General features: G+C 37.2%; 1 protein-coding gene across 10 annotated transcripts; it reads left to right on the top strand.

Annotated features, from left to right (window-relative positions):
• The first annotated feature begins 1,972 nt into the window (after positions 1-1,972).
• LOC105035458 (uncharacterized) lies at positions 1,973-18,173 on the top strand. Of its 10 annotated transcripts, none has more exons than XM_073243269.1 (8): positions 1,973-2,129; positions 2,372-3,353; positions 12,480-12,984; positions 13,897-15,879; positions 15,961-16,329; positions 16,519-16,580; positions 16,748-17,111; positions 17,856-18,173. In XM_073243269.1, exons 2-5 carry the CDS (start codon positions 2,396-2,398, stop codon positions 15,965-15,967), a joined length of 3,453 nt encoding a protein of 1,150 aa, XP_073099370.1. In that variant the 5' UTR covers positions 1,973-2,129; positions 2,372-2,395; the 3' UTR covers positions 15,968-16,329; positions 16,519-16,580; positions 16,748-17,111; positions 17,856-18,173. The 10 variants fall into 10 exon arrangements, with proteins under 10 accessions (XP_073099370.1, XP_073099375.1, XP_073099379.1 ...); XM_073243278.1 differs by having other exon boundaries at positions 1,990-3,353; positions 13,897-15,577; positions 15,768-15,879; positions 15,964-16,329; XM_073243277.1 differs by having other exon boundaries at positions 1,990-3,353; positions 13,897-15,577; positions 15,768-15,879.
• The last annotated feature ends 1,715 nt before the right edge of the window (positions 18,174-19,888 follow it).

Below are 19,888 nucleotides of genomic sequence, written 5' to 3'. Positions count from 1 at the left end.
AAATTTTACATTTTATTTTTCTAATTTGATCCACTTCACTTATTGTCATACTAATCTAAAAACTTTAGCATCCATTCATTAGTAAGTAAATATCATAGAAAAATTGGTCAACTTTCTCATTGACCAATTTACCCATATTCTTATGCTTCTCTAGGTCAATAAGTTATTTGCTCATAGATAGTTTTTATCCATAAAATTGGAAGAAAGTCCTACCCATCTAGAAAATGAGTAAATCACTTTTCCTTTAATCATAAAAATAACCTTTTAATTTTATTCCTAATATACCCACTAACCTATAATAATATAATAATATAGTAATATAATATACTAATATAAAATAGATAATATTATCTTATGCATAATATGATATGATAAAATACAATATATAATATACTAATATTATCAAATAATAATAATAATATATAATATTATGATATAATATATTATTTATATGATATAATAATATGATATATCATATATATTATATTATTATATAATGATATATTATTATAATACATAATAATATGATATCAGATACTATAATATATACTATATATTATTAAATATAATATTATATATTATCTATATTATATTATATTACATGTATGTAACATATTATCTATATTTTACTAACATACATAATATAATATAATATAATATAATATTATATATAATAATATTTATATAATAAGGAACGAAAAATATAGATAGATCTTAGTAACATATTTGAGAAAGTAGTAATACAAATGAACATGGATAATAGATTTCAGAGTTATTTTCAAATGCATAAAAGAATACGAATCAATTATTTTTCTGTTTAAATATGATTTCAAAATATTTATTCAAAAAACTATAAGTTTATAGATGAATTTTTTATCTATACCTTTATAAAAAGGTTTTTTCCACAAGCAGAAATACACATCAAGTAGTTCATAGCTAAGATTAGAAATGGACTCGGGCCAGCCCGACTCCAGGCCTATAGAGTTAGGCTAGCCTATGGACTAGGCCTGAACATTATCAGATTGAGTTTGGACTTGGGCTTGGATATAGAGTTCTTTTTTTTGGGCCGAGTTAGAAAATTTTGGTCCGACTAGGGCTCGGTCCAAGCCCGAGGATGAATGTAGGCCCTATTCGTAGCTTAAAATTTCAAGCTCGAATCAGCTTGAGTTAGGCTAAGCCTGGGCTGTGAGGACCTAGTCCTTCTTCTCAATTGTTTGATCATCATTAGACGACTAATATTTCTTAGACATCTCAAACCCACAAATAGCCATAAACCATCTGATCAAAGGTTTCTCCACGGGCTCTTATCATCAAGAAGGGCATGGTGAGAGGGGAGGAGAGGGCTGCAGCTCAGAGCTGGGGCTGGAGTGAGTGTTTTGGTGATAGCAGCTTTACCAGCAAGAGTCATCACAAAAAGGATTATCACGAGGGGGATAGAGAACCTTGTTGCTAACGATTGCCATTCTCTCTCTTTTTTATAGGTTAAGGTCGCTGGAGTAGAAGAGAGAGATTAGGGTTAGGGTTTTGGGGAGATGAAAGGAATTATGGCATTCTCTTCTTTGCCTCCACCGTCGATTGGCCACTCTAAGAAAGCGAGCAGCGAGGTAGTTCTTATGAAAAGGGTCACCATCTCTCAGCTCTTGGAGAAGGAAGTCGTCGTGCTTGGGATGGGGCATCCAATGGTGGTGAAGGTATGGTGGATTATCTTATAATCAATTTTAGAGAGTGTGCTCAACAATCATGCACCGTAACCCATGATCTTCCTCCATGCATGTACAGCATTGGCAAGACCTTCCTCCTCCTCCACCCCTTTTTCGCTGATTGGAATAATCTGAAGATGATTGACTGGGTTGGCCCAGTGACTTAGGTTGGGCTTGAATTTGAATTTTTCAATTAAATCGGATCTAAATTCTGCTTGAACCCTAAAAATTTCAAGCGAAGCCTGGATAAGGATATGGTCCAGTCTGGCCAATTCCAGTCCTAGCTCTAAGGGAGAGGGAGGGAACTCGAGGACTTGGATACCTCGCCTACGGTCCTTCTATAAATCCACTATCGCCCGCATCGACCCTCTTTCCCAAATCCACAGCGCCGACCGACGGAAAAACTCCAAATCCGGCCGCTCCACCCAGGTTCATCTCCTCTCTTTGCTTCTCCGCTTCCCTCCTCCTCTCCCCATCGTAATCCACCAACGCGAAACCCTAATTTCCCCTAATTCCGACTCAGTCGATCCCCATCTCTCTCTCGACGCCTAGAGTCTCCCCTCGAAGATCAGATCGAAATCGCATAGTGGACGAAAGGACCTTCCTTTCGATCGATTTCTCGCTGAATTCCCCCCTCCTAAAAGTTAGTGTTTTTTTCTTCCCCTCTCTAGGGTCTTGCTAGGAAGGGCCGATCCATGGCGGATCGGGGTGCTGCGGTCGGGAAAACCTTATGGATGAAGCAGGCAGAGGAGGCCAAGCTCAAGAGCGAGGCCGAGAAGGCTGCCGCTGCCAAGGCCGCGTTCGAGGCCACCTTCAAGGACGTTGACAAGCCCAAGGAGAAGGACGATTCCTCCGACAGCGACGGGGACGAGGGCGAGGACCTCGCCAGCAAGCCCCTCGGCCCCGTCGACCCCTCCAAGTGCTCTGCCGCCGGCGCCGGCATCGCTGGAGGCACCGCCTGCGCCCCCTCTACCTTCACCGTGGTCACCAAGGACTCCGACGGCAGGAAGATCCCCTCTGGTGGCGCCCAGCTGAAGGTGAAAATCTCTCCTGGCGTTGGGGTCGGCGGGTCCGATCAGGAGGGAATCGTTAAGGATCAAGGGGACGGGACGTATACTGTGACCTACGTTGTGCCCAAGCGCGGGAACTACATGGTCCATGTGCAGTGCGACGGGAAGCCAATCATGGGGAGCCCGTTCCCGGTGTTCTTCAGCACCGGTACGACCATAGGGACCACGAGCTTGCCAGCTGCGGCGAGCCCGTTCCCCAATATGGTCAACCAGACAATGCCCAACATGCCCAATTACTCAGGGTCTGTATCTGGGGCATTTCCAGGGCTTCTTGGGATGATTCCTGGTGTCATCCCGGGTGCCGCTGGTGGAGTGGTGTTGCAAGGAATGGGAGCTTCACTGGGAGAGATCTGTCGGGAGTACTTGTATGGTCGATGCAGTAAGACGGATTGCAGGTTCAACCACCCACCGCAAAATTTGTTAATGTCAGCACTGGCTGCGACAACCACGATGGGAACCTTAAGTCAGGCACCGATGGCCCCATCAGCAGCTGCGATGGCTGCTGCTCAGGCAATAGTTGCTGCAAAGGCCCTTCAGGCACATGCGGCCCAAATGCAAGCCCAGTCGTCTGGAGATACATCTGGTTTGCCTTCTATCCTAGCATCCCATGCTTGGTATTCTAGATATTTTTCAATTTTTATATGCACTATATTTCACTACATGATCTTTGTGTTGATATTAAAAGAGCACCAGTGCCATACTAAAGTTGTTCAATTGAATTTTTGTTAGTACCTTCTCTCTTGCTTGCCAATATAGCTTGCATCTGGCGAAATCTTCATATGCATTTCAAGTATGAACTAGTGAATATTTTTGCCACTGGACTTATTGACTTAATGAAGTAGTTCGTATAAGCTCACTTGCATGATATATAGTGTTAATGGGCTAATTGCACCAAGAATTTGATTGCCTGGTCAGGGCAATTCCATATGAATAAGTACTGAGAAGCATGTTTTAAAGAAAGTCATGTTATAATTTTGTCGTTACGGTTTCAGAATATCTTATTTGGTCTGTCTATATTTTGCGGCATCAATGGATCTGTAACTGGGTTGAGGCATCATTGCATTGGCTGAACACTGAAAGTACAATACCCATTAATTTATTTGGGTTTATTTTTTAAACTTTAAGTTACTACAGTTATTGCATTATCTGACTTGCTGAAATCATAAATAAGGGACAAATCATTAGATATAATCTTACGATTAATCTGTACAGCTTGAGAAGTGATCACATTCTTCAATATATTTAACAAGGTCAACATCATAGAAAAAGAAGATTAAGTGGGAAAGGCCTGTTTTTTCCCCTAAAACACAGGAATGACTTGATTTTCTAAAGCCAACTGACTTATTTCATTCATAAACATAGTGCTTGAATTCCTGTTAATTCTTGATTGTTTCGTGCACAAACATCCCATGTAATTATCAAACTGACCAAATCAAGACTTCGCTCACTGTTATTCATATTTTGATGCTTTAATTTTGTAAAGAATACTTTGACCATGCAAACTTAGCTACGCTAACATAACATTATGAACAAATTTTGAGCATGTTATGGAATGGTAGCCCATGCAGGCAGGATATTGGAGCTTTAGTGTTGGAAAACAAACCTCCTTTGGGCTTCAAGAAGGACCCAAATTGTTGAATTATTGGCAACGTGCTTGTAGATTTGACACAACTTTTGTTAGAGATCAGAAGAATCTGTCAGTCAGGTTCTTAATAATACATACATGCATGCATACATATATACATACATACACACACATATAGATTTATAAACTAGTGACTTGGTTGCAGATCTTGCTTATCTCCTCTTGTTATGAAATGAGTTTTAAAAATGCACAAACTCTTAACTGGCTAGAGCCCTTCCCCTCCGCAAGTTGTTATAATGAAAGCTGACTGCTTATGGTAGATGGTTTGGTTCCCCCTTCATTCAAGATTTTAAATATAAAGTTCATATGCTCCTTCTCATAGTCTTTACTTTTTGCTCAGTTTCTCCTTTCCTCTATGAGTTCTCTTCAGCTAGATCTGAATACAAACTTGAATGCTTTGAGTGTCTGTTAAGTGCACACAGAAAGTTCATCAGGCCCACTAATGCTCATTTGGAAACTTAACCACCTGCCACATTTGGCAGCAACTCCTGCAAGTGATGCCAATCTCTTTGTGCCATGTGGTATAGATAACTTCTTGTGCTAAACAGGTTTCCCATAGCATTGTTTGAATAGGCAATAAACTTCAAGGTTATTTCTTCGGCATTTTATCCTTCTTTTTCCCCTCATTTCTTCTCCTTCTTTCACTCTTTATTCTCACTTTCCTTTCACTTCTTTGTCAGATTGGATCTGAAAGATGATTTACTCTTCTTTATTTTTTTCATTCTTACAATTAAGCAATATGAATTTTCAGGACTGAAGATAGATTAGATCACAACTGCAGTCTATCACTTGTCCTTCTTGGATAACATCAGTTGCCTAAATTGACCTTTCTTTCTAGTGATCACATGTATTCTGTGGTAACAGTGCATATTGATTGGCTTAATTGAACATTTACATAGACCTTTGATAGAGTGTATGATCACAAATGTGTGTGTTTGTGCACCGTGTATATGTAGTTGTGGATGTTTTGATTTCACCTATGTATGTATTGATGTGTCTGTATGTGTGTATACACCTGAATTGTGCCATCATTGCCATTTTTTACCCCTTGATAGTGCTTGCTTTTCTAGTTCTTTGTGACAAAGTTGTTATTCATGTTATGCTAGGTCCTCTTCATCATGTGCTTTCAACCTTTTAACAAATCTAGGATGCTCTATTCGGTGGGCTAGTTTAGATCAACTCTATACATGTCTTGCCATTTCAGTCAGTTATATAGTTCTTCAACCCTAGTTGATGTAGATCTGTTCGGGAGGGAAACTGTCATGGAGATCTTGATTTTCAGTTTTTCATGACAATCTCCTACTTGAATAAGAGAACTCTAGATATGTTGTAAAAGCTTTGCTAGAAATTGAAGCCTCAACTTAAAAAGGCTGATCTCTTACTCTATGTTTGTTTGTGATCATGAGAGGAAGGATGGATGGCACCCATCTACTGTTTGGTTTAAAAAGTCTTAGGAAAGGTGGATGAAAAAGATGGATTGTTCATTCATTCGGACCACCAATTTGCATCCTTCCAGAAGGATGGATGGAGTATACAAGGGATAGTTTTTTATATTGACAAAATTATCCCTTGTTAACTTTTGAGAAAATCCTAATACTTCTTCACTTTTATTCATTTATATATATATATATATATATATATATATATATATATATTATTTTGTCTATACTATTTATTAAATTTTATTATTAATTATTTTAATTTTAGTATATAATTTTCATAATTATAAGTAAATAATTAGAATTCTCTTCTATTTTTTATTTATATTCACTAGTTTTAGTCAATTATTTGTATAAAATTAATTAACTATTTAAATTAAATTATAAATTAATTGATTATTTATATAATTAATATGTAAATAATTTTATTAATATATAATTAATTTATAAAATTATTTATTAAATTAAATTAAATATTTATATAATTTTTATATATTTATAAATTATAAAGATTATAGGTTTGTATATTGCTCTACTTCTTTGGTATAAATAAGTGTTATAAATTGATAATAATAATACCTTTTTATTTAATGATGGTTTAAAAAAATATCATATAAATGTCATCCGTCCTTTCTTTTATTCCTCTTATATGATATATCAAACTGTCAACGCACATTCATTCCAGCTCACTACTTTATATTTGGCTTGTACTCTATATTTGGTTTCTCTTTTTGTTTAGCAACTCTATATTTGATTGCTCTCCTTAGCATGTAATTAAGACGCTCCTTTTCCACCTCTTATAATAGCTGTAATAGCTGGCCTAGGACAACCATAATTGTAATCTATATATACTTCTATTGGGTGTCAATGAAAAGTAAGGATGAAAAAATTATCTTCTGCAAAGAAATTATCTTTATTATGGTATCAGAGCCTTGAAGCTCCAACGAGCATTCCTACAAATAGAGGAGGGAATCATTCTCATCTATTCTTCCATGTTTCACAAGACACATGAGAGGATGAATGAAAGATCTATCCATTCTCTCCTTCATCCATTCTTCATCCCCTGTCTATCTTTCCTCCAATCCATCCTTCGTACCAAATAGAGGATTAGTTTGTGATGAAGTAATTTAGACATATTAAAGGAAAGGTGATGGGGGACTATCCATGAATAAGGAATTGAGGCACAATTATGTTAGCCTTAAATATAGAAATTAGGAAATTTTACTTTTATGTGGATTTTAAAATTTTATTTGGGATCTAGAATTTTATTTTTATATGGACTCTAGGATTTGTCTCTGTGGGTTGTCTATATAAGTCCATTGCTATGTTAATTGAGAACATAATTTGCATGGTCAAGAATATAGATTATTGAGTTGCTTTTCTTTCTCCCCCTCTCCTCCTCCTTCCATTCTTTCTTGTCTTTATCTCTCTCTCTCTCTCTCTGTCTCTTTCTTCTTCCCTCCTACGCCAAAAGGTAGAGTTAAAGCTAAAATTGCCCTTAGAAATCCAAAGATAGCCAGGCCTATGATTGTTGGAGTACTAATATGTGGACTTGGTAAACTTTTTCCTAAGAAAACAGAGGATGGAGATTTTCAGGCCCCAATTTCAAATGGACAGAAAATAGTATAATGCCTCATCTAACGACGTATTTTTGTTGAACTTTTCTTAAAGAAAGGAGGTCCTTCCTCTGGGATGTAGGTTTGTTTGTAAGCTCTGGAACATTATTCTTCAGAAAAACCCTTTAAAGTCTCAGGAAAGGGAAAATATTATTGCATGAAGGGTAAGAGCTCATTTTATGTTAAAAGTGCCTTTCAATCCTGCATTTTTCAGTACATTTTTTTAGTATGTTCCTACTTTAGTAAGCTTTTATAAACGTTGCTTTAGGAGCAAGGTTTCATAAAGTGCCCATTTGTCTTATTTTTATGTGTGATGCACATATTACATATTGCTGGAAGGTCATAGGCATGTCATAGGAGCTGCATTCCTTTATTGTGTTTTGGTTCCTTCTAATATGCATTAGCATGCATTTATGTGTATCACTTAATGTGCAATGATATTGGTCAGCATTCACTGAACTGGACAGTTCAGGGCGTTTTGAGTTGTACTGACGGCAAATTGGGACGGTTCGGCTTGATAAATCGGAATACTAGGGGAGGGAGAGGGATAGAGAGGGAGAGAGAAAGAGAGGAGGGGAGGGAAAGAGGGGACGACATTGCCAAAGGCCGACGGTGGTCCGTTGAGGCCGTTGGAGGATTGCAGAGGCCGTTGCGACTTGATGTCACCCAATAGGGTATTTAATTGAGAGAGAAAGAGAGAGAAGGGGAGCGATGGTACCGGAAGAAGGTGTAGTCAGTGAAAAGACTGTCGGAGGGTGTCGAGTGGTTATCATGGCCATCAGATGGTGAAAAATGGCGATCATTCCTGTTCAGTCATCTTTTTTTTTTAAAACAATGATGAAGTGAAGCTAGCAAATCCATTGCCGATTTCACTGTAGTTATTTTTTAAAAAAAATCTCGTGAAATAGGGATGATTGTCCCTATTTCACGTTTGTGGCGCTGCAAGCCGTGATTGTGTTGTCTAGCAGTCATAGCGGCCCTCTAGCGGCCTCTTCGGTGGCTTGCCCTCTCTCGTTTTCTTTTCCTTTCCCCTCTCTCTATTTCTTTCTCTCGATCGAGAATTGATGGAGGAAGCGGAGGCCTTGGTGGCTCTCCGAGTGCACTCGTGGTCTGCCTGTAGCCACCGCCGACATCTCCTTCAGCCATCCTCTTGCTCCCTCCCTCTTCCCTCTTTCTCTCTTTTTCTCCTCTCCAATTTCTTTCTTTTTTGTGTCGGTTCGTGCCGGTCTGGTTTGGTACGGACCCATACCGACTCGTACTACTGACAGACTAGCACGGGTCTCGGTTCTGGTTCCACCTTCCTTGATTCTAGCTATTATATAATACATCGTTGCGCCATATTATACCCTGCTTTCCCATTTTCAGACATGTGGCTGACTATCGTAAGCAGGTTTAGTCCTACACTAAATGGTTCAGTACTTTTCCAGGTGATATATTTTCTTTTTTATGTGTGGTGAAGGCCTAATCTACTTTGAAAATAGTGATGGTGCTCAAGCACTCAAGGTACTGCACATGTGCATATGCATCATGCGTGTACATATGTGGGCACTTATGCATTTGGTACTTTTATAAATACTGGCGGCTAGGCATGTGCAATGCACATTAGAGAAAAGAGAGGAGAGTTGATGTGAATGGTCTTAAATAAGAATGATATGTTTTTCTAAATCAACTTTAAAAAGTGAATCATTAGAGGGGAGTAAGGCATATTTTTATTTGACAGCCAAAATCATCTTATTTGAACCTGCCCAAATTAACATTATCTAAAATCAGCCAAGAATCATTTAGATGGAGTGATTTACACATTCTAGGAAAAATAGAAGTGTGTTTTGGCATTAAAAAATGATAGACAGAATCTATATAAAACTCAACTCAACTATGCCTTAATCCCAACTAGTCAGCTACATGAAACTTTTTCCTCCATTCTGCTCTTTTTAGAGTCATACAGGCTGAATCTTGAGATTAATCTTCAATTTCAAAACTGTCCATTTTTTATGTGGCTGTGATAATGAAAGCCCTTAGGGTAGACTTTTTATTCACCATCTGTCCATTTTTTCCTCAAATTTTTGAAATTTCCTTAACAGTCTCCATCAAAATTGGTAAATCCTAACCAGATCATAATTTAGATATTTCATAACTATCCCCTTAAAGTACTATAATCTCATTCCTGCTGTATCCGTTCCATCTCTCTTATGCTGACCTCCCTAACAAATGTTGCTAACTCAGGCACTCTCTTCTGTCTCACATGCCATGCAGGCCTACTGCAGTCTCTTTTCTTTCTCATGTACTACATGTCCTATCCATTAACTGCACTTTGAGGTCCGGGGCACATCTCTCTCTCTCTCTCTCTCTCTAGCAGATAGAGGGTGGGTGGCTTTGGCAATGGGTCCCACATAGGAAAAGGGTGTTTCTGATGCCGTGCATCTGATCCAGAAGGGGAGGGGAGCTGTGTAGGGGTGGGCACTATGTCATGGGCGCTGATGGGGTTTGTGCTGCATGAGAAAGACATGAGAAAGGGAAAGAGAGCATTAGAGGATGAGTGAAAAAAATAAGAAACAAGATTTGCAAGGTGGATGCATTGAGTACGTGTGAGAGATGCCAAGAGTGGATTTATTATTTATTAGAAAGAGACCAAGGAGAGTACATAGCTGAGAGGAGCTTTTAGGGGAGATGCTTAGGGTTGGGAAAGAAAAAGGTAAGTTCAAAGACAAAGTTGTTTTGTAACACACAGTGGTGTTTAAGTAGGAATTGGTAGAATGACGGGCAAGTGATTGAAAGGTGATTGCCATCATGACCTTGTTTTATAATGTGTAGAATATAGATAGATAGAATAAACATGAATAGAATTCAAAAATTTATATAGAAGTATGTTGAAAGTCTGAAATAAATAATGTTAATTTTTTAGAAAAGAAAAATGAAGCATACACTTCAACACTCATTTAAAGACCTACTTTGGTGTGGAATACATGTTAACCTTAAAAAGTAACAACGTTTCCTATTTATTATGCTCAAATTTCAGATATGCATTTTCAGATAGACATTGAAAAGTCAATCTCTTCTTTCAAGTGACTTATCATCCATTGTCATCATGATATATACGTACCTAGGCTGTTTATGCAAGTCACTTCAGCCTTGTAAGCATCCGATAATCTGCATTTGTGGCCACATCTTCAACAGTAACCCCCAACCTCCTCCTCCGAGGGGCAGCCTCCAAAAAAAAAAAAAAAATTGTAAACTTTATTACCTTCCAGTAGTGCCAAAAAATGTGTAAAATGCATGAAATATTCTGTTAGACCGTAAAAACAGTTACATATCTCCCTATAATTTGTATTATGAATTTTGAGGTTATTTTTCTTATTGTTAAAAGTAGTTTTGTAATCTTATTCTATATGGAAAGCTTTTTGAAGCCATATAATGCATATATTAAATTACAATGAGGACAATTTTGTAGGATACTTTAAGATTTTTTATTTCTATATTTTGTTTATCTATTTAAATCATGTATTTTTGCTGGTACGAAGCATTTAAAATTGGTCGTTATCTAAAATTAGTTAAATAGTGTATCCAGCCATACTTCTTATGAATCTTTTTATATATTTGCATATAATTGCATGCTGTGTGTGCCATGTGTTAGCATATGATACAATATGTGCACTTTGCCAGCCTCTGATTGCCATGGACTTGATATGCACTAGTTTAATCCTTGATTTTCAGTTGTCAAGTCTTAATTAATGGTTAAACTTTAATGTGCATTAGCTGCTTTTTAGAAGATTTCAATTTTGATAATTATTGAGGCCTAATTTGCCTGAATCTTTGAATTAACAAATTCATTTTTGTAGAGTGACTTAATTATCTCTTGTTGCCCATGGATAGACTTGTAAACATGTATGCTTATACTATCCACAATTGGTGTATTTGCGATGGGTCCTTCCTAGTTGTTGCTTGTAGCTGCATCCAATGATGTGATTATCAAGAAATTATCGTAATTGAGATCTAAGGCATTAAGGTCGGAGTTCTGATATAGGTTTCCTAGGGTTTAAGAATCTGGTTTCTTAATATGTGAAGTGAGTACATTTCTTCTTGATATTAACGATGGTTTGATGGTAAATTTTTGACTTAGTGGGGTGGAACTTTTTCCCCCTCTTTTGTTTCTGTGGCATGAAATATTGTTCGATGGTGAATCTTTTCTGCGCTGTTGGGTGGATTTCTGTTGTTTCTTTAATTTGCAGTTGGATGGGCAAATCAGATCTTCCTCCCAACTTTATTTTGCCTTTCTCATGAAATATGAGAGCTTGAATTTGGCACTGCAAAACCTTGTTTTAATAGGGAAGGTCCTGTGGCACAGTCTGATATCCTATGAAAACTTGACAAGAGCATCTACAAGTCTGAACAGTCTTTTAGATAGCATGGAATGGATCTTATACTGTATAATTTGTAAGGAGATTACCATAAAGAATGATCCTTGGGAGTTGAAATATTGATTTCAATGTTGAACGAGTGGGTCTTGTAACTTTGAAGCATATCATTTTATTGGAGGGCCATTTAAAACATGGATGAGAATGGGCATATAAACATTGTTAGTTTTGTTGGACATGCCAGCATTATCCTCATCATGACTTAAAAAACATGGCTTTGTAAAGTATGTGTTTCTATGTAACGTATTCATACTTGTTCTACTGGATGATCAATATTGTTACCTAATAGAATCCTGATTATCTTGGTCTTTCATCAGATTAAATTACACAGATGCCTGATCCTGCTTATTTCACATGCATATCAGAGTAGGCTGGAAATTTTGTGTCATGACCTTTTCATCTGTTTTATTACATGCATGAAATGGTTAATAAGTCTTGCCATGGGAGTAAGAATAGTGCACATGGAAACCTAATTTGCCTTTTCATGCTAGATAGTTTGCCTGGGAAATTCATATCTTTTCTCCCTTTTCCCTAGGCAAACTTGCTTGAGGTCATTTTTTAAATGAGTTCCCTCACTAATTTTTATATATCATGCAGGCTCACCGGACAAGACTGCAAAGGCTGATGCTCTGAAGAAAACCCTGCAAGTCAGCAATCTTAGCCCCCTTCTTACTGTGGATCAACTTAAACAACTATTTGGTTATTGTGGTACTGTTGTTGATTGTACCATCACAGATTCAAAACATTTTGCTTATATAGAATACTCTAAGCCAGAAGAAGCAGCTGCGGCTTTGGCACTGAACAACATGGATGTTGGTGGCCGTCCATTGAATGTTGAAATGGCAAAGTCCCTACCTTCCAAATCTGCTCCTGTCAACCCGTCATTACCATTAATGATGCAGCAAGCAGTTGCTATGCAGCAAATGCAATTTCAACAGGCATTGTTGATGCAACAAACAATAGCCTCTCAGCAGGCTGCTGCTCGAGCAGCAACAATGAAATCTGCAACAGAGATGGCATCAGCCAGAGCTGCTGAAATAAGCAAAAAATTGAAAGCAGAGGGTTTAGGTGGTGAGGATAAGGTGGTTAACAGAAAATCCAGGTATTATAAATTTCTTCTTGTTTTGTTATGACATATCTGACCATGATTGTGTGGGGAATGGCTCTCGTGTTCAAATGAGATACAGAAGAAATTTTTGCTTGGTCATGCAACTGAAACACTGATTTATGATGTTACAGTCTCATTTGCTAGGAAGCACGGATACTTCCAATAACATGTCATGTCCATATTTTATCCATGGTGGATACTGATACTCGTCAGATGCTTATTGGCTAGATATTTGTGTTATGTATCCTTCTTTTTTTTTTTTTCCAAGAATACCATGGATGCTTATTGAATGCATTTCAGATATTTCCCTGATACCTTAAAAACTGAGGAGGGTCAATTTTGTAGTCTTATTAACTTTGAGATATGAACTATAGATTATGACATGTGGAATAATGGCTAAATGATTAGCTTATCAAAGTTAATGCTGCTGCGAAAAGGACCATGTTATTTTGATACCATATTATGCTCTGTGGATGCTTACATGCGCGCGCGCACACAAAATATATACACATACATACACACACATACATAAACATAGATGCATACATACATACATACATACATACATACATGTCTCCTAGCTGTAATGACTGCATCATATCCTTTTTCAAGATTTGCCATATTAGAGTACTTGTATTGTGTCGTATTAGTATCTTGAGTCCACATCTGTGCTTCACAGCTCATTTGTGTTCTTGTCAAGAAAATGGTAGCCTATGATTTCATTTGATAGTCAAGTTCAGCGTCCGCATTATGATTATTGACCAATTGCTTGCTTTGTTTATTGTACCACTTATTTTTATTTAAGTGGAAGTCTTGTTGTCTCAGTGTATCATCCACTATTGTGTCTCCATTTATCCTAATAACCATTTTTTGATGGTTGATCTTTCTTTTGGGATTTTTAAACAGGTCGCCATCTTCATCTCGCCAAAGATCCAAATCTCGGTCAGGGTCACCTATTAAGTATCGCAAAAGCAGGCGGTCTCGCTCTTTTTCGCCAATAAGATACTCCCGAGATCGAAGATCAAGATCACCAATAAGATCGCACCATTCATATCATGGCACTGAAAGAGCATATAGAGATGATCGGGACACCTATAGCAGGAGTGGAAGGCAAGAAAGATCTCGTGATCTTTATTCCTCTCATTCAAGAAGACATCGAAGTAGGAGCTCAAGTCCTAGATTGAGAAAATCATCTCGAGCTAGTTCAACATCACCAAAGAATCGCAGAGAAAGTTCAAGTCCCAGAACAAAGAGATCATCTCGAGCTGGTTCAAGGTCACCAAGGCATCACAGAGGAAGCAGATCATCTCCTGTACGTGACCATCGGTCCTCTCGCCGCAGTAGGCACTCCAGATCAAGATCAGCAGAGAGAAGGCATCATTATGAAAAAGAAGATACAAAAAGATCAGAAAGGAGAAAGGAGGATGGTAAAAGATCTGATGGAGGTAATGCATCTAGTAAAGATGTAAAAGACACAAGGGAACGAAAGGAAGTTAAGACTGATTATTCTGCAGTTAGTCATAAGAGGGGCTCTTTATTAAATGAGGATGAAGCCTTCAAGAATGAAAAAAGTATTGGCAAACATAAAAAGTCTAAATTGGATGATGAAAGTTCCAAGAAAACTGATGATCAAAATCTCATTGTGGAAGACTTTAAGATGAGTGACGATAAGAGGTTTTCTTCCACAACATCAAAATCACATAGAAGTTCCACAAATGATGATGATAATCATGCTGAAAATCAAGATTTCAGCAGGCATGAGAAGTCAGGAACAAGCTATAAGAAACATGGCAGAAGTGAATCTGCTTCTAGGGGAAGGGGATCTGCAACTGGAGAATCTAAACACTTGAGGGATGACAGGGCTTCACATCATTCAAGTTTGAGATCTCACAGAAGTTCACGGCAGTCAGGAGAAAAATCCTCTAGGGATAAACTAGATAAGCACAAACTGGAGAAACCAAAAGACCAGTATGAAAAGCCTCAGGAAAAATATGATGTCATCAAACAGTCAGAAACTGCAGATAGAAGGCCGGAAAACATCAAGGGTTCTCCAGAAGTGAAGCTTTATTCTACTGAGGGTGGAGTACAAAATGAATCAGAGGATCCTATGATAGATAAAATGTGTGAACAGGATAATAGGCATTTGGAGAGCAGTGACTCTATGGTCAACAAACAAGATCATATTGATTGGAGTTTTGATGGACCGAAGGAAGATTGTAGTGTTGATAATTTGAAGACCTACAAGACAAGTCCAGCATCAACGGAGCATGGAAAACTTATAATAGGCACAAAGGATGATAGTGAAATTGAAAACTCAGAGAGGGAGTCAGGGATGTTGGAAACTTATGATTCTGTTGAGAATAAAGGACATCATCAACCAAATGCTGCTGATATGATGATCAAGTATCAGGATGATAATGCCAATGGATCAATATACCTTGAAAATGATACTCCATCTGGGAAAGCAGATCCAAACATCAAGAAAATGGAATGCATTAACTATGAATTTGCAGGACCGAGAAAAGATGGCCCTACTGCCTATATCTCAGTATTGAGCACTCGCAACATGAGTCCCGAAAATTCAAATGTGGGTTCAAATAAGTTTGTAGACTTAACTAATCAAGAGCATATCAAACATGATTCGGTTGACATAGAAGAAAATTTGCTACCAAAAGTTGTTCCTGAGCATAATTTTGTTGACTCTGAGTTAGAAGGATCACATAAAAATGAAATTGGTGGGTACTTCTCAAAGTTTGTTGCTCATGAGAGTTCTATAGTGCAGGGCTCTTGTCGTGTGGATGGAGCTTATGCTGAAGATATTCCAGAATCCTTGGCCAAGATGACTGCTCAATCTCCTTCATTGGATGATTCAACAAATTTAACATCACAGTATGAACCTGAGTGCTGGTCTCTGTAGGTGCAGATTATTGCCCATATCTGTTCCTTTCTGATCCAGTGTTTTATTTGCAGAAGTTGAGGATGTGTTTTGTGGAAGACAGCTCAAGTTACCATGAGACAGCTCTACCATGATATATCAAAATTCACTATAGGAAGCCTAAAGGACGAAGAATTCAACTTTCGAAGCGAAGTTTTTTCTTTTATTCTATTAAGAATTATTCTCCTGGTAAGCTGATATTGATGCAATGTTTAGTGCTTCAATCTGCACATGTTTGCCCTTGCAGGTCGGTGAAGACCTTGAACATTTCTTGGAGCATATTGGAGCTGGTCGAAGTACAATCAAGATATGCTTGTTTCCTGTCTGCAGTAATGGTTTTATATTGTTGGACGACTGTATTGAATTTGTTCCAGTGCACATTACATGATAATTAGCATAACCTGGTTGGTGAAATTGTTCTCTCTTTGTGGTTATATTCCTTTATTAGGTAGAGAAATTTGTTTTTAGTTTCTAAGGCATTTGTTGTCTACAGTTCATTCCCCAGTTATTTCATTTTCCATGACCAAATAATGTCGGATGCCTTAAAGATTTTGATATCTGGGGCTAGCAGTTTAATATCTGAAAAAATGCAGGGATTTTCTGCTGTAGACTTATTGAATGTTAGGCGGTGGATGGATGAAGCATTACTTTTGAGGTGCATCACTTTTTGGCATAGTCTATAGTCCTATTTGTTGAATTTGTGGGGAGTTTTTCTCCCTCTTTTTATTGAGTGTCTTTGCACTTCCATATATGGTGATTCCAGTTTCTACCTTTTTTGCCCTTTCTTTTCTTTTGTTCCCCCTTTTTATTTTTGGGTAACAGGCTGCTGTATTAAAAAGTCCAATGTAAGTGATCAGCATGAATTAATTGTTGGTTGTCTGAGCAATCACATCCTTGAGGGTTGGTATAACATCCGCCTGGACTGCTCAATTTGTATCTCAAGATGTAACTGCATATGATAAGCCTCCTTTCCGACCCCTTCGTTTTGCTTCATATTTTGTTGGTTGGCTGGGTAAAAGGGTGGCTTTATAGTAAGCCATTCTAAAATTTGCACTAATCTTCTCATATAGCTGCAACAGTATAATGGTTGCTGTCATATCAAAAACATGTGCAGGTGTTCAAGTCGATTACCATTGGAGCATTTCTCAGAACAAGTTGTCTAAGTTTTGCCTCTAGTGCAGGAAAGGTATGCAAATAAAGCTTGATGATTGTCAACAAAGATTTTCCAGACTTTTCGGGAAACCTGATGAACTTGTCCCTTTTGGAAAGCTTTTCTTGCCGTCTATTTAAGTTTCAAGAATGTGTTTCAGCTATATTAGAATGATTTAGAAAATGATTTATTTTGTCTCTTTTCCCCCTTTTCTCTTTTCTTTGTGTTTCTCTGGTTGGTTAGCTAAGCTGCACATGTAGAGTAGATGCACAGCATTACTGGTTGAAACTTATGCGGGCTCACCGCCCTTTTCAGATTGTTTGAATTCATTTTCTTTGACCTTGTTAGCCTCTGTTATCTCAAAGTGTAATCAAAATATATTTTGACTTGTATCAATTAAACAATTATAAGTTTTCTTTTGTTATCAGAACTTTTGAAAACTTGGGTTTTCTACATTCAGATTGCAAATAAATTGTTTGCTATCTACTGTTCAACCTCAACATGTTCGATTCTTATGAAAATAGTAGCAATAGTAAATAATAGTAATAATTATGGTAATTATAGTAATGAAGATTTCTTTCATGTTGTTTTTCAAACTGTCAGTGAAGATGAACATCTTTGAAGCAGAACAGAACTATTTAATAATAGAGTGAATTTTGTTGCTCTTAGTGAGCCATTCATTTGATTACACAGAAATCTGTTTTCTGAAATATGGGCTTAACAAATTCTGTTTGTCCTTGTCTTTTTTCCTCTTTTTACTTTTTTTCGCTTTTAAACTAGGATCTGCTTCACTTGGATAGAGAGGGTAAGATGCAGATATGTCGACAATTCATCTCCAGATAGTTCCTAAAAATTGCTCGGCAGTCAACAATCCTTGATGTGTGCTACATTGTTCCAAAAGCAATGCTTGCTCTTCTGGCTATTTTTTCATTTGTTTGCACAGGGTTATTTCATGGATGGGTAGGATTGAGCATATCATTAGTATGCAGGCAAAGATTTATGTATCCTTCCAGCTGTTCAGTGACAGCCAGTGTTTGAATGGTGGCAGAAGTTGCTTTCTCGTATCGTTTTTCTGTGAATAGTCTTTTTTTGCTCAAATTTTCTGTTCTTTTGGGTGCCTCCATCATGTCAGATTTTAAACATGACTTGATTTCATCAAAAACTGTGCAAAAATATGAATTAGTTCCATCATTGACCATGTTTGGTGAGAACATTCAACCAAATTATGATCTAAAACCTTTTGTTTCAATATTTGTCAATCTCTCCTAGAATATACCGTCGTTGACTATTTTAGTGTATTCATCCTACAACATGCTAAGCCCAAATAGTTGGGAATAGGCTAGGTGATTATGATTATTATTCGAGCACATGCCAAATACTTGTGGGTTCAGCAAATCCTCTGGGAATCAACAGATTTATTCCCATTTACAATATCTGGTCGTACATGATCTATTTTCAGTTAAGAGTGAAGATTCATGATTTGTGCATGAATTTTTAGTCGCGAATGAATCTTATTGAACTGAAAATGAATCTTTGCTTATGCTCAAGTATTATTCTCCTGGTATAAAAAGCAGCTGAAGTGGCCAAAAACTATAGGTTCAATCATGATGTGTGATGTTTCTTCTGATGCTGCGCCCTGGTTGTTGCATTTTTTGTGGTGACTCATTCTATTAACTGATTTTTAATTTTTTTAAGGTCATCAATTTTGTCCAATCCTCTGCATTTCTTTTTTTTAGCTTTAGCAGTTTCCCAAATAACTTCTGAGTACAAAATCTGTTGCTGGTTTCCAGTTGCATTATATTCATCATTGAAGTAGTAAGGTGGCTACTTCTGCTGCTGCTTTTTTTTTTTTTTTCAGAATGACCAAATGCCCTAACTGGCATAGCTATTTGTTTTTTCTTCTTTGACTCTCAGATTCTTTTCATCTTATGTTGGCTATACCCGATTGTTTATTGCGGTTTGAAACTGCTGCCATTTGTGTTCTAACATTTGCTATTTCTACGAGACTGTTCTTCACAGACCGGTAATCTGGTAATGTTTTGTTTTATCAAAGGATGAGGAGAAAGATATGTGATTGGGTGTTATAGGTAATGCTTGGACAAAGAGGATTGCCATGTTGCAACACCTAACAGGACACCAAAATATTTTCTACATATTGATTGGGACATTTCCTGATGAATTTCGTGGTTGTTGGATATTTGTTAGATATTAAAGGTGACTAGATTTTGCACTGCCATCTGTGGATTCATTTTGCAGCTATAGGTTTCACATAGAAAGTTTAAGATGGGTGGATCATCAATAAAGAAAAAGTAGGCATATATCCTATTTTCAAAATTTTTCATCTTTTTTCTAAATTTTTTTCTAGGATTTGAGTTTAGCAGGTTGAGAGTATTTTTTCTTTCCTCAATTGGATCAAGTTAACATCAAAGCTTTAGTCTTCTAGGGCTGTGTGGATTTTAATTCATGGTCTAGATGAGTAAGTAATACAAGCAAATAGGAGGATTATCCATGCTTTAAATATATTGAAGGATGAGGATGAGTATGATTGTTAGTTTTATTTTTATGAATAATGAGATAAAGATATCTCACATAATTAGAAAAAAAAAATTGTCTAACTCATCAAGATTGTCTTCTAATTGGCATTACAAGGTATTGCAAGCATCAGTAATTTTTATTACAAAGTTATCTCTCATATTTGGAGATGAAGATCCATCATCCAGTCAACATTCAAATCTCTCTACAATTTATCAAAGTTGAAGATTTAATTGGGATCTACGGTAGGACTATCGGTGTAGAGAAGCTGGATAATTGGT

Source organism: Elaeis guineensis, chromosome 9, assembly GCF_000442705.2.
Source record: "Elaeis guineensis isolate ETL-2024a chromosome 9, EG11, whole genome shotgun sequence".
NCBI classification, from domain to species: domain Eukaryota; kingdom Viridiplantae; phylum Streptophyta; class Magnoliopsida; order Arecales; family Arecaceae; genus Elaeis; species Elaeis guineensis.
This window is presented reverse-complemented; position numbering and strand designations above follow the sequence as displayed.

What these genes read in the sequence shown, in the direction of transcription:
- LOC105035458 (XM_073243269.1), top strand. Translation starts at nt 2,396, where the DNA reads ATGGCGGATCGGGGTGCTGCGGTCGGGAAAACCTTATGGATGAAGCAG. An exon ending in GTCGTCTGGAGATACATCTG is followed by an intron (nt 3,354 to 12,479) that starts GTTTGCCTTCTA and finishes TATATCATGCAG; the next exon opens with GCTCACCGGACAAGACTGCA. An exon ending in GTGGTTAACAGAAAATCCAG is followed by an intron (nt 12,985 to 13,896) that starts GTATTATAAATT and finishes ATTTTTAAACAG; the next exon opens with GTCGCCATCTTCATCTCGCC.